General features: G+C 42.0%; 1 protein-coding gene across 1 annotated transcript in view; it reads left to right on the top strand.

Moving 5' to 3' along the window:
* LOC141113463 (fer-1-like protein 4) overlaps positions 1–15,932 on the top strand; it is a 218,988-nt gene that overhangs the window by 159,329 nt on the left and 43,727 nt on the right. The window contains exons 30-32 of the mRNA XM_073606565.1: positions 3,874–3,971; positions 6,304–6,429; positions 12,834–12,876. Coding sequence (XP_073462666.1) covers positions 3,874–3,971; positions 6,304–6,429; positions 12,834–12,876 — 267 coding nt within the window. The remainder of the gene's footprint in view (positions 1–3,873; positions 3,972–6,303; positions 6,430–12,833; positions 12,877–15,932) is intronic.

Below are 15,932 nucleotides of genomic sequence, written 5' to 3'. Positions count from 1 at the left end.
GTAAAGATGAGAGAGACACCACACTCAGTGATCCGCCACCACACAAATATTGCGCTTACTGCAAGGCAAGCAAAAAACAGCCTATATTCCGTCCTGGTATGGGAAATCCAGCTGATGTACTTTGACTGCATACAGCGTAGCTAGGAGGTTTATAGCGAGGACCCCAACCTCTCATCTCACAGGCATGTGAATGAAAAGAAACTGACCATAGTGTAATACTGGCAAGATGGTTTAATAAAAGAAGGTAGAAAACTTACATGAATAGATTAAAATACAGCAAATAGCCGGCCGGCATAGCGAGCACCCATCCACACTAGGATGGCGATGACGTCAGAGCGTTCCTAGTGTGGACGGGTGCTCGCTATGCCGGCCGGCTATTTGCTGTATTTTAATCTATTCATGTAAGTTTTCTACCTTCTTTTATTAAACCATCTTGCCAGTATTACACTATGGTCAGTTTCTTTTCATTCACATGCCTGTGAGATGAGAGGTTGGGGTCCTCGCTATATCCTCCTAGCTACGCTGTATGCAGTCAAAGTACATCAGCTGGATTTCCCATACCAGGACAGAATATAGGCTGTTTTTTGCTTGCCTTGCGGTAAGCGCAATATTTGTGTGGTGGCGGATCACTGAGTGTGGTGTCTCTCTCATCTTTACCACCGAGTCTGGTTGTGTCCATTCATGGGTTTCTTTCTGGGACTGATATTGGTTAATCATTATATATAAGGATTCCCATCTACTACACATGGACATCACCTTTTGATTTATAGTTATATGTATGGACTTATGTATAATTTTCTGATTATCGCAATGGTTTACACATACACATGAATTTTTCTACTGAAGTTTTCAAGATCATTTCACATTTTTTACTAACATTTAGCGCGGTTATTTCTTTTTTCTTTTTGGTATTTTGGTGCACATCTCACTGTTTAACTGCTGCTTTTTTGGGGGTATATTTATTTAGTTGTAGCGCAGTATTTTTTGTTTTTTAAGCTATTGCTAGACTTGCCAGGCTTCACAAGTTTGTTGCACAATTACAGCAAGTCCGCATTGCATGACTCCCAGATCAACTTTTTTTGCAAACATTCTGCATGTCTGTTGCATGTTCTGGTTCAGTTATGGCTAGTGCTGTAGACTTGCAGAGCGCCTCCTGTAGACTCACCACTGCAACTTTGCTCTTGCTAGAGACTTGCCACCTAAAATTTGCTACAAATTTAAATTAGGCCTGTACATTTCTGAAAATAGCCATTGATCCCTTTGGTGTAAAATATACCTTTAAAAAAAAAATAAGTTTTTTGGTTTTTTTTCCCCCCATCCTTTAATGCAATTATTTTTCTTCAGCAACTCTGGTTTAATTTTATTTTTTTCAAGGCTGAATTTTTGTTTTTATTTTTAAGAGGCAACTGCAGTTGTCTGTATAACTTCCAGGATATAATGTACAGTATATTTTTCTATAAAGCTGTTAATGGGATTGTTAACACCACCTTTGTAAAGCGAATAAAAAATATAGTTCTCCTTTAAAATAAATAAATAAATACATTTGCTACAAATTGGAAAAGTGTCAACTAGAACTTGTGCTTCAAGTGCTCTGCAACTTGCAAGTGCACAACTTAAAAAAAAAAAAAATATATATATGTTCATCATGATGACACTTAGACATATTTTACTATTATATCAATAATGAATTACTGGAATTAATATCAAAAATTGTTAAAATGACTAAAATATTGCTAAAATGATTATACTAAAAAATAAATTGTAAATGGTTCCTGATTAATTAAACGGCGTATATTTATTTGACTGTTTGTTTATAAAACTATTTATATCCCAATCAACATTTAACCCCTGTGGTTGATGAGATTTTAATTCGTATATCCAGCGAGTTTCTTGCCTGGATATTTGACAAACTATATTACCGTATATACTCGTGTATAGGCCGACCCGGCTATAAGCCTAAGCACCTAATTTTACCACAAAAAAATGGGAAAATATTATTTTGACTCGAGTATAAGCCTAGGGTGGGAAAATACAGCAGCTACTGGGTAAACAATGCCCATCTGCAGCCTCACTGTGCCCATTTGCAGTCTAATTGTGCCCATTTGCAGTCTCACTGTGACCATTTGCAGTCTAATTGTGCCCATTTGCAGTCTCACTGTGCCAATCTGCAGCCGTACTTTTGATTACTAAAATAGCGTGTCTCCTTCTGTGTTATGCAGTCTTTTCAGCCGTCCATTGTAACAAAGCCCCACCTCCTCATCTGTGATAGACGGAACGCTGATACAGTTTCCCAGCATTGTATCTGTTTTCCTCTATCACAGACGAGGAGGAGGCGTGGCTTTGTTACAATGGACGGCCACCAAACAGACTGCATGGCACAGCATGGCACAGCGGGAGACACACGCAGTTTTAGTAATCAAAGGTATGGCTCACTTGAGTATAAGCTGGGGGGGGGGTTCAGCCTAAAAAATGGGCTGAAAAACTCGGCTTATACTCGAGTATATACAGTAGTCCCCCTCCAATGTGGTATACCCACTTCGACTTCCTATGACCTTCACCTGGGTTGGTTCTTTCCAATGCTTTAACGCAAAATGCCTAAATAGGTTGTGTTTGGGAAAGTTCACCTATCCTGACATGTAAAGCTCTCTTAGTCCTCCCCACGTACTGTTTTCCACAGCCACATTGCAGTAAGTACACTACATTCTTGGTGTTACATGATATGAACTTTTCTATTTGATATGATTTGCCTGTGAGAGATAGATTTCAAATAGAAAAAAGTCCACCCAGTTGTGTAAGGTAGCAAATGAATATTTGCTATTTTTATACTAAGTCTGCTCTCCGCCAATCAGGAAGCGGGTCGTGCGACCTGCTTCTCGATTGGCCAAAACGTCAGGCGATACTATTGGATGCCTAGCGCTCAGTAGGAAGAGAGTGGAGACACACGCCGGAAGCCGTTGGAGGAGCAGACATCGGAGCCGCTGCTCACACCTCGCCACTCGCCACCTAGATGGGGCCCACCTGCTGTGCTGTAGGGGACACTGGAGCCACTGCCAACACTTCGTCACCTAGATGAGGCCCACCTAGATGGGGTAAGGACCAACCAACAGACAGTGTGGGGGGGGGTTCGCTAGTGCCATGCTGCCAGCTGCTGGGGTGTGGTAGTGCTGTGCCAGCGGCCAACAACAGGGGGGGCGGGTTGCTGTACAACCCCCCCAAAGAAAAGACCCACCAGCCGCCACTGGAGCTGACAGGTTTTTTTTTACAAAGAACTGTAGTATGTACCAGGCTTAAGACCTCCCTGCTCCCCTCTAGAGCATGTCCCAGCATAATGTTTGATCTTTTACCTTGTTCCTGTAGCAGGAAACAGCTTTTATTATTTCCTGTAACATCTCTATCGGGATTCCTATAAACCCAGGCATGCCTCTGAAACTACATCTCCCAAGAGCTCTTTCCCTACACACAGTGTTGTGAGCAGGCTCTTGGCAGTCAAGGCAGGAGCATTGTTTTGCTTGCAAAGAAATCAACTTATGCATGTGGAGAAGGACTGAGAAGGATGGGGAATCGGCAAAATTCTGTAGTCCAGAAGACAGGGCTGACAACATGGCTTGGGATTTTAATGCAGCAGAGGCAGTCTGGTCAAGCTGTTAGGAGTATTCTGGATTTCTGGCATATCCATGGGTAGTTTTTTGTGGTAATGTGCATGCATTTGAAAAAAGTAGATATCCATGAACTCAAGAAAGTCAAGCAATGATTTCAATGCAAGGGTTCAAAAATTGCTTGTACTCTTGTGAGCATTGCTGCTTGTATAATTATTTAGCTTGCACCAAAACATGTACTTACATTAACACTAAAGAATTTGTTCTTTGTTTACAGAGAAAAAAATCTTTACTCAGATGCCTTCCATGCCAGCCATTATAAATATAGACCAAGATGATAAAGGTGGAAGATTCAACCCTCTCAACCTGGTGAAGGTGTGTGGGAATGGCAATGCAAGCAGTAACACTAATGTGAAAGGCCCGTTTAAAGTGGTTTTTATTCTACCTTTAGATTTATGGATATTATTATTGATGATTATTGATTGATATTGTTATTGATTGATTATGATGATACTTAAAGCAGCCCTGTCAGGTAAAAAAAAATATATATATGAAAAGTCCCTGCAAGAGAAGAGTATTATGCTCACCTCTCTGGTGGTCCCTGTCTCTTATCTCCTCACTTCCTGGAGTGGTTCAAACCTCTGAGACCTACATCAATGCTGAGTTTTGTGGTAACATGGGAATCGGTGGAAAGAACCATGGGAAACACAGGAACACAGGCATACGAATCAAAGTCATTGACAAGGCTACAGAACTGGAATTGAGTGATGGCAGGAGACACAGGGCACAGAAGAAATCTTGACCATCTATAGACCTGCTTCCTTCCTTGGAGTGTGTGGTCAATCAATTAATAGAAAAAGCACAGCCTGTAATGAATGTCAGGATTTTTACAGCTTTAAAGGAGAAGTAGGGTCTAAGCTCTTTTGGCCCTACTTCTCCTATGGATCACAGGAGTGTACTTAGTTCTGCACTCCTGTGACCAGTTTTCAGCCAACAGTAGGCTACAGTCCACTGTTGACTAATGTCACTCAGCTGGTCCAGACTCTGGAAGGATCCTGACTTTAATGTCAGGATCCACCCAGATGCCTGACCGGCACAAGGCTGAGAGCCTGAGCCAGCCACTCCAGCCCCCACCACAATCCATCACTCCAGTGGGGGCTGCAGGGGCAGAGCACAGAGCAGAGCTCTCTGCTCACTGAAGACCAAGAAGTAAGCAATCCGTAATCTTCGATCGCTCAGTTCTTGGTCTTAGAGGAGGCGGGGGACAGATTCAGCACCGGATCGATACAGCATCCACCTCAGTGAATGTTTTTTCCCCAAACTTCTGTTTGGGACATCCCGTGCTTTCAAGACAGTGGAAATAAGACAGAGACAACTAGATAACAATAAAAAATGGGCTCCTGGTTTTTATCTAATCTTCCTGGGCTCCTGGTTTGTATCTCAATCATACCACTTTATTCAGTTAAATGGCAACTTCTACTTTCAGTGAGTACACATATTGATTCATCATTGTACAGTTTACCTAAAATTAATTTAATGTCAGGGATTCCGCTAATGTTCACTGAGCCTATGGGAGGTGGGTATACTTGCAAAGCATAACCAAAGAGATTCCCAGCTCAACTTACCGACCAGCCTGCAACCAACCAAATTGTCCTGTCTAACAGTATGCGTTAAAAACAGGGGTTTAGTTTGCATACATTTGCAAATACACGCGTAAGCTACAGAGCCCCTTTAGGGCACCCCAGTATTTTTTGTAGTCCTAACTCTAAATTTTGAAAGTCTCCACAGTGAAAACACATGCATTATAATAGATAGGCAGACGGCAGGTGAACATGGAGGGAGCCCACCCCTCCTTAAATGCCTCCTATGTTAAAAGAAGGAAAGGCCCCAGTGGTAAATGAATTGTACTTTTGGGCCTCAAGGTGGTTTTTTTTCAATTTACTGACACCTCACCAGTTGAATTTGACCATGCATAAGGGTTACTGTATGTGTGTAGTTTTACTGTATACTCTTTACAAATCACTCAAACAATAGTAAAATAGGTAATATGCAAACAATGCTTTCAGGTACAGGTAGCATGCAAACGCACTGTATAAGATCATTTGGTAAAAGGAAACTTTTATGGAGAGGAATACAAAGTCTGCCATTGCTGATGACCTGAAAAAATGTCTAAAATTTGGCAAAGCTAAAATTGACTTACTATGAAGAGCACACCAGACCCCCCTCCCCATTTTATGCCCCAAAGTCTGCAGCTCAAGCAACTATTATAATCCGCCATTGAGAGACCTCACCAAATTTATCCTGGCTCGTGGCCCCTTATAGCAGCCTTGCAGAACGTTCTTCCATGTAGCAGCCTATTACTCCCTCCCTGTGATTTGTGGACAGAGCTAGAGAAAGTGTCCTCAGTACAGAAGAGATGGCAGCCATTTTAGGAGAGCAGGAGGCTGAAGGAGGACTGCGATTGACTGTACCAGCAGCTGGAATGTGAACCTGGAGGGCAGACTTTCCATTGGTCGCAGCCACTGCCTGGGACTTGGCCCTGCACCTAGACAAAAAGCTGTGTCCCTTCTCTGGGATATTCAAGCTATTTTGGAGGTGTTTGACACTTCGCTGTGTGATAGGGTTGATCACAGACAGACAGAATGTGCTGTGTTGGGTTTTCCACTAAATTGTTTTCAGTTCACATTGTGTAACCTGTGTCTTGTAGGACCCATTGAACAATTTGGGTAAAGCATTAATTAAGGAGGAGGAGCTGGAAGAAGACAGACCGGAACCTGAAGAGCTTGACTGGTGGTCAAAATACTATGAATCTCTAAGAGACGTATCAGACCAAGTAAGTGTGCATTGACTGTCCATAGATGATAGGACAAAAAAAAACATTCATTTGAATTTAAATTTATGATGTGAGCCTAGGGGAATGGTAGTAAGGAATGATTATAACCCCAGTTGGTAATTTTGTAGCTGTCTGTGTCTTTGCTTGGAAAGTTTCCTTTCACTTCCTGTCCTGGATACACAGAAGGAAGTGAATGGAAATCCCTGGAACAGGCCTAGCTTTTGGAAATTTCCTGTCACCTCCCCTTGACATGTATACTGTAATCTTTTGGATTGTCTATCATTCTGGTATAGCAAAATCCTTAAAGAAACAAAAACCCCAGCTGCACTAAAATCTCCTGCTAGACTACGAAACACCTTCCCTTCTCAGGAGGGGAAGGATAACAGAGGCATCACAAAGCCCCAGAACCTAGGGAGAGTACCGCAGGTCTCTGTGCAAATGTTCCATACTTAAAGTTTATTTAAATCCAAAACATTTTTTTGTTAGCATTGGATAGAGTAGGAAAACATTAAAACCACATCAACTCTTTTTAGATGTCAGCAAACTGTGTTCCAGGTTCAAGCCGAGACTTCCAGTCTCATATCTGGAACACAGCAGAGTCTAACACAGAGGCGCTCAGCCATTCAGAGAAAGCGATGTATTCCATCGATGAATACAAAGCTTCCGCTGATTGGCTGAGTCAGAGAGGTGGGCTGATGTCACAGCTGGCCCAAACAAACTATGTATAATCTGTCAAAAGACGGAGTTCTTCTTTAAAGTGGATGTAAACCCGAAATTTTTTTTTTTTTTTTTTTTTTTTATCATACTGTAGAGTATAAGATTTGCTATCATTTCAGCCCAGTCTTGCCACAAAGAGTTTATCCATCTCTGAGCAATCCTCTTTTATTGTTCAGTGAGATAAATCTTGATGATTTGGCATGCTGAAGTCATGTGGTTACTTTCCTGTCTTTTCACTGGATATTAGAGATCATAGCAGAAGTTCAGTGTAAGAAATACACAGGAGAAAATGCATATTGACAAGGGGAGTGTAGAGGTGGGCGGGGAGTCTACTGACATCACAACTCCACCTACCGAGCTCCAGACAACAGACCCGCCCACAGAATCTGCAGTTTTTCGGGTCTCATAACAGACAGAGGGGAGACATTTGACAGGTAAAGATACATGCAGGAGGCATCTATAGCCTTATAGATAACCCCTATGGCAGTAGTTTAGAAAGGATGACATTGGGTTTACATCCACTTTTAGGGTACTTTCCTTTACTTCCTGGCCAAAACACACAACAGTAAAGTTGCATTCACACGGGGGATTTGGCCCGGTGAAAATTGCAGCGGCAGAAGTCTGCTGACCAGACTAGAGCGCCTTTAGATTAGGTAAGTATACCCATCTTTCCTTTACAGGGTAGTTAACATGGTGTTTAGAAAGGGGGTGCAAGTAGGTTTAAGCATAGTTAGGTTTTGACCTTTTGACCTTGACTGAACTTCTACTTTTAGGCCTGTCACCCAGCCCCTGCCTACCTTCTTAGTGGTGCAGAGGAATACAAATTACTGAACATGATTCCTGCAGATCATGGATAGCGCTGACACTGACAAAATGGTAATAACCTCTCTGACGTTCTTATAGGCACCTGACCAAGTCAAAGGTTCATCCAACATAAATGCGAGGATGCATGCCTAGGCTTCCCCTGTGACCAACTGTCCCTGATTTTGAGGGACTGTCCCTGATTTGGAGCAATGTCCCTCTGTCCCTCATCCCTCCTCATTTGTCCCTCATTTTGGTCTTATCCATATAGATTTATATAAAATGCACTTTTTATCTATCAAAAAGTGTTTTTCAGCGCTAAACGTTTCATCTGATTTCTAAATTGCTGCATTTGTAAATCCCAAAAGCCAATATAAAGGAATATTAGTGGTAAAAAAAAGCACTTTTGGGTTTAAGCAATCTTGGTTTTTTTTGTACATTTCTCCTTTAATGGGGCGTGGCAAGGGGTGTGTCCTTTGCCTGCATACTTTTGCTGATAGGTGTCCCTCATTCCCATCTCAAAAAGTTGGGAGGTATGCCTGTGATGTGACCTTGTGATGTGTCATGTGACCTCTATACTGCATAGACAGAAAACATTGTATAGGAATTAAATTGTTTTCTTATTTAGTATAATGCTGGCCATACAGTATTGTACTAAATAAGAAACCTTGTGATTATAGCACAGCAGTAACAGCAAGTTAGGAGCTCACCGATTTATTAGCAAAATAACAGGTATTTTTTTTTGCACTTTTTCAAAGCCCTGTGTTAGATAACAGAAATTCCTTTTCAGTGATAAAAAATAACTCCTAAAAGAATGCAATATATAAAAAAAACTATAATATTCAATTATAAAATATGTACAAATTGTATAAGATACTGCTTAAGAAAATATGCAGTACACTATATTACCAAAAGTATTGTGATGCTTGCCTTTACACGCACGTGAACTTTAATGGCATCCTAGTCCGTAGGGTTCAATATTGAGTTGGCCCACCCTTTGCAGCTATAACAGCTTCAACTCTTCTGGAAAGGCTGTACACAAGGTTTAGGAGTGTGTCTATGGGAATGTTTGACCATTCTTCCAGAAGTGCATTTGTGAGATCAGGCACTGATGTGGACAAGAAGGCCTGGCTTGTAGTCTCCGCTCTAATTCATCCCAAAGGTGTTCTGTCAGGTTGAGGTCAGGACACTGTGCAGGCCAGTCAAGTTCCTCCACTACAAACTCACTCATCCATGTCTTTATGGACCTTGCTTTGTGCACTGGTGCTCAGTCATGTTGGAACAGGAAGGGGCCATCCCCAAACTGTTCCCACAAAGTTAGGAGCATGAAATTGTCCAAAATGTCTTGGTATGCTGACGCCTTAAGAGTTCCCTTCAATGAAACTAAGGGGCCAACCCCTGAAAAACAACCCCAAACCATAATTTCCCCTCCACCAAATGATTTGGATCAGTGCACAAAGCAAGGTCCATAAAGACATGGATAAGTGAGTTTGGGGTGGACGAACTTGACTGGCCTGCACAGAGTCCTGACCTTAACCCCATAGAACACCTTTGTGATGAATTTGAGCAGAGACTGCAAACCAGGCCTTCTCATCCAACATCAGTGTGTGGGCTCACAAACGCGCTTCTGGAAAATGGTGAAACATTCCCATAGACACACTCCTAAACCTTGTGGACGGCCTTCCCAGAAGAGTTGAAGCTGTTATAGCTGCAAAGGGTGGGCCAACTCAATATTGAACCCTACGGACCAAGACTGGGATGCCGTTAAAGTTCATGTGTGTAAAGGCGGGCGTCCCAATACTTTTGGTAATATAGTGTATGTGTTAAATATGATAGTATAGGGCAGGGGTGGCTAAGAATGTGGCTCAACACAAATATTATAACCTGATTTAAAAATGTTGATTTTTTAAAAAGAAATCTGCAAAAATTAGTTTACACTTAGCAAACACATGCGGCTGAAGAAAAACTTGACAAAGGTCTCTTTACTGGACTTTTATAAGTTTTATCTTCCCAAAGAAAAATATCCCGCTCTACACAATCACGCCTTATTCATGTCATCAGCACTAATATTTGCAAACAACTATTTTCAAGGATGAAGGGCAAAATTAGAAGAAAATATCTGATGAGCACCTTGAGAATAAATTGAGAATTGCTACTACGTTCATCGAACCTGATATTGATGCATTCGTTTATTAAAGCGGGGGTCCACCTATCTATCGTTTTTTTTTTTTTGGCGTTCATTCACAAACTTTTCTTCTCATGATTATCTACTCACATGTTCTGTGTAATAAGTCCACCTGTGTCCGATTTAGTTGTAAAGAATAACTTATAAAATTCACTGAAGGCAGTTTCCATCTTCATTGTGGGCATTTGAAGCCCACAAGCATGTATTTCCTGGATGAAGTGAATGCTGTGCTCCCAGCATTCACCGAGATGTTGTGATGACGCTGTTGCACAATGCATGCTGGGAAGCCTGAGACTAGCTCCCAGGGGACTGTGGGAGGTCTGGGAGAGGCTAGAAACACGCCTACTCCCATGGGAGGAAAACCAGGAAGTGCTAAGAAGATTAGAAAAAAAAAAGGTAATTACGGCGATTTAAATTTTTTTACACAGCATGTCAGCATCTAGGCAAGGAAGAGAATGCATAGAGATAATGTTCAAAATTTGGGTGGAACCCCGCTTTAAAAACAGTGTCAAATATTGCATTAGTTTTATGTTGCCCTCTTTTACTTTTTTAATAAAAAATATTACAAAAAATTAAGTTTTATTACTTGGGTTGGTGCGTTATTTTATCAGTGATCGTTAACTTGTGATCTGCCCGACTTTTTCTGCTCATCAGCTATCCTTATTGATAGTGTATTTTTTGTGTGACCCAAGACAATTCCTCTTCTTCCAATGTGGCCCATGAAGGTCAAAAGGTTTGACACCCCTGGTATAGGGTATTACTCAGCAAGAAATGATGGTGCTAGATGAAAGATATACAAATCTCAAACAAACAATCGTAGGCTGTCTTATAGACAGGGCCGGTGCTACCACTAGGCAAACTAGGCAGCCGCCTAGGGCACACTGCTGCCTAGGGCACCCGGTCACTGGTGTTCCTACTCTCTTCTCTCTGCAGCAATCAACTAAGTCTCAGCATCAGCAGGCAGTCGCTGCTCTGTTCGCACATAGTGTCAGAGACGCAGCGGCGGCAAAGGACTGTGTCTGTGTTCCAACTCCTGAATAAATGGAAGCAAGCAAACATTGTTTGATGGGCGCTGGTAGGCTGCATTGATGGGCGCTGGTAGGCTGCATTTGATGGGCGCTGGTGAGGCTGCCTTTGTTGGGTGCTGGTGAGGCTGCCTTTGATGGGTGCTGGTGAGGCTGCATTTGGTGGGCGCTGGTGAGGCTGCATTTAATGGGTGCTGGTTAGGCTGCATTGATGAGCGCTGGTGGGCTGCATTGATGGGTGCTGGTAGGCTGCATTCATGGGCGCTGATATGCTGCATTGATGGGCGCAGGTAGACTCCATTTGATGGGCGCTGGTGAGGCTGCATTTGATGGGTGCTGGTGAGGCTGTATTTCATGGGCTCTGGTGAGGCTGCATTTGATGGGCGCTGGTGAGGCTGAATTTGATGGACGCTGGTGAGGCTGCATTTAATGGGCACTGGTGAGGCTGCATTTAATGGGTGCTGGTTAGGCTGCATTGATGGGCGCTGGTAGGCTGCATTGATGGGCGCTGGTAGGCTGCATTGATGGGCACTGGTAGACTGCATTGATGGGCGCTGGTAGGCTGCATTGATGGTCGCTGGTAGGCTGCATTGATGGGCGCAGGTAGACTGCATTTGATGGGCGCTGGTGAGGCTGCATTTGATGGGTGCTGGTGAGGCTGTATTTCATGGGCTCTGGTGAGGCTGCATTTAATGGGCACTGGTGAGGCTGCATTTGATGGGTGCTGGTGAGTCTGTATTTGATGGGCGCTGGTGAGGCTGCATTTGATGGGCGCTGGTGAGGCTGCATTTGATGGGCACTGGTGAGGCTGCATTTAATGGGCACTGGTGAGGCTGCATTTAATGGGTGCTGGTGAGGCTGTATTTGATGGGCGCTTCATTAAAAAGTTGGGCTATACATGAGCAGGGCGAAGGGGGTGGAGCCAAGGGGGGGGGGGTGGCAAAATGAGGTTTCGTCTAGGGTGTCAAAAATCCTTGCACCAGCCCTGCTTATATAGATATGAATTAAAGTTTATTGAAAGCCATTTTTATGTGTTGGATAGTGTGAAAGGGATAGACCTGTGGTCGTTTTTTATTTTTTGCTGAATATGTCTCCGCTGGTGGGAATTACCCTCTGTATTTGTCTTGGTGACCATTGTCACTGGGACTGAAGGTTAAAGAAAATTCACTTCCTAATGTGTCTACAGAACAAGAAGTGGAGAGAAATCGCCCCTATGGGACACAGATGACAAAAATACCTAAACACGGTTGTAATCCTTCTCATCTCCATACAAAATGAAATGATGTATTTGAAATAATCATATCTGGAACCTGATACAAGGATGTGTGCCTAAAAGGAAGACTGTAATACACGATTCCACACCTTGCTACATCTTTTAATGCAGTTCTCTTAAGCAAGTGATCCCCCATACTCTGATATTTGGAAAAATGTATTTCTATGGATTATTTTGTTTGAATTGGTATTATTTGCAAAGTAATTATGCATTGCAATGTGTGCTCCAACAGTACTGCATACTGCACAAAGCTACCAAGATGAACCTTGGGTAGGCAACAGATGGCCATAGTTCCTGGCAAAATACCATCATCGCTGGGCCATGTGCTAATGAAGGAGTTAGTTTAACTAGTTTGTGGAATCCATTATGGGTGCTTTATCTCTTTTACTTATTTGTGTTATAGATGAACGTTGCTGAAGAGGACGAAGAAGCAGAAAATGAAGCAGGCAAGACTTATTTTCAGTATTAATTTAGTCATTTTATTATGCAGGAGAATGTAGATCTTTACTGTTAGCTGGCAGTTCCGGTAATTACCCAAAAGGGTGATGTGAGATTATTTGTGGGCTTTGCTAATAAGCTTTATTTTGCTGGAATAGCACATTTAATTGCACCTCTAAATACCCAGCACAACAGTGCCAATACATAAAAAAATTATTCCCCAAATCCCCAACTTCATTTTGATTTCTAATATGACATTTGCCTCTTAAATGCTGGTCTTTGAAAATTTATAAAATGTGTGCATTTTTATCCTACTAAAACGAATATTGTAGAACTGGGTGGACATAGGTTAGCAACTGCGAGTTGATAAAATACATCACCCAGACCCTTTCTTACTCCATTATATAAGAATAAAAGGGTGTTGAAGGGCATCACAAAGCCCAGGCACATAGGAAGTGTGCCCCAGGCCTCCTTGCAAATGTTTAAAGTACATTTACCAACTTGTCTTAACAAATGGAGCATGAGTTTCCCCCAGCTTTTGGTTGACACCTTCCTACTACATGTGTCTGGGGCATTAAATGTTTTTGGAAGTCAGTGGTGCATTATGCTACCACATACCTAGTGAACTACCTACCCTTAACCCCTGAAATGGCCCTTTTTGTTCTACAAACATCCCAGGTATTAAAATTTCAAGGGGCTTCAAAAAACTCCTCATCATATCTCTTGTGGTGTGGAAAGCCATTCTACATAAATGGATTTACCCAGAAAGCTCCACTATCCCTCTGTTTATAGAAAAGTTATCCTACGTTTTTCACATGGAATGAGTGGAGGCTTCTTTGCATAAGGAACTACAGGTCCAAAAGTTTGGTTGGTGTTTGGGAATCTTTCATCCAAACCTTGCCAGTAGATACCCAACAATCTATAATGCTATGTTTTCTGTATATTCAATGGTATCAACTCAGATTCTTACCAATGGACACTCTACAATCCATTTAAACTGAATTATACCTCCTAATCTACTGATTGAGGCCTGCTCCCCTTTCTTTCATTGTTACTTATTAGACTGAAGGCCATTAATCTTCATCCCTAGACCAGCATTGTTAGTTTGTTCTCAAACTATACTAGCAAACTGTTCATTGTTTTTCTTACATTGTCTTATTGCCTAAATAGTGAGCCCACTTTTATTGTTAACCGGCCGCCTTCACTTGCTAAAAATACGCTGACAGTAATGCGAGCCAAAGCACCATAGTGTTAACGCATATTTTTGACTTGTTTAACATGCATTTAAGGCACATTAAAAAACTAATCCCAGATGCCCTCCAAAGCATATTTTTTCCACCTTACTGATAGTCCATCTTCCACCTTACTAAAATTCAATTGACAAACGTGCTGTAAACATGCAGTAAATGCTACAGGTTGTGTTTACAGTGCATTACCATAGACTTGCGTGGAAGGAATTGACAAGCTTCAACCCCTCTATAGATAGATAGATAGATAGATAGATAGATAGATAGATAGATAGATAGATAGATAGATAGATAGATAGAAATATAAAAACTGCGCTTGTAAGCAATGTGAAAATTAAATGATTAAAATTGAAGACAACAGCAGCACTCACAACATTGCACACAGCAATATCCAGAAATAAAAATAAAAAACATGTTGCGCTGTCACATAAATTGGTGCAATAATTTTTACAATTAGTGTTATTTGATGAATCACATAATCGTCCAAAAACGGGTTAATTTAGTGTCCAAAAACCAAGTAAAGTCCATAAAATGATATAATAAAAAAAAACTCCTATGTTTTAATTGAACGCTGCGCAATGAGTTTTTTCTCTGCTTATGCCACATACACACGAGCGGACTTTTCGACCGGACTGGTCCGATGGACTATCCGACGGACTTTCTGTGGACTTCCAACGGACTTTCCCAACGAACGGACTTGCCTTCACACGATCACACCAAAGTCTGACGGATTCGTACGTGATGACATACGACCGGACTAAAATAAGGAAGTTGATAGCCAGTAGCCAATAGCTGCCCTAGCGTCAGTTTTCGTTCGTCGGACTAGCATACAGACGAGCAGACTTTTCAATGGGAACTGGGTCCGGCGGAGTTCCGACGTAAAGATTTGAAACATGTTCCAAATCTAAAGTCTGTCTGATTTTCGACCGAAAAAGTCCGCTGCAGGTCTGATGAAGCCCACACACGGTCGAATTGTCCGCCGGACTCGGTCCTTCGGACCAGTCTGGTCGAAAAGTCCGCTCGTGTGTATGCGGCATTATTGTTACACTGTATGACCGGGCCAGAGGATTCCTTAAGGATATATGTTTTTGGTGACTTCCATCATTGGTTTCCACAAGGCGGCTGGAAAAGCAGAGGTGGCCTATACCTAGTGTGAGGGGTAAAGCTCACAGATGCAAATACAAACTTTGATAGGTCTATTGATCTGGTACAAGGATATATTTGCCCTGTCTTTCCTATGAGGAGCACTGGGTGTTGCATCCAATAAGAAACGGAGGACACTTGCACATTTTATAATATCACTTTTATGGAATTTACTTGGTTTTTGGACACTAAATAACCAATTTTTGGACATTAATATGATTCATCAAATAGCACTAATTGTGAAAATTATTGTACCAACCTATGTGACAGAGTAACATGTTTTTTTAATTTTTAAGCTTCAACTCCTCCCAGACATGACATGTAGATTAGGTTTTGCCCCACAGCAACACAAAGTGACACAAATGCTACACGTTTTTCAACCATATTATCCCTACATCCTGTGATGTGTCACGTGACTTCTTGGCATAGGGCAGTGATGGCGAACCTTGGCACCCCAGATGTTTTGGAACTACATTTCCCATGATGCTCATGCATTCTGCAGTGTAGTTGAGCATCATGGGAAATGTAGTTCCAAAACATCTGAGGTGCCAAGGTTTGCCATCACTGGCATAGGGCCACAGGGGAAGCCTGGAAAATCTATACCTTTTAATCTGTTGACTCGGTTAAATTGATGATAGGCAACTCCTATCCTCATATTGATTAGTGGTTCCAAA

The sequence above is a fragment of the Aquarana catesbeiana genome, linkage group LG12, assembly GCF_042186555.1.
Source record: "Aquarana catesbeiana isolate 2022-GZ linkage group LG12, ASM4218655v1, whole genome shotgun sequence".
Taxonomy (NCBI): domain Eukaryota; kingdom Metazoa; phylum Chordata; class Amphibia; order Anura; family Ranidae; genus Aquarana; species Aquarana catesbeiana.
The sequence above is the reverse complement of the archived record's forward strand: the minus strand, read 5'-3'. Positions and strand labels throughout refer to the sequence as shown.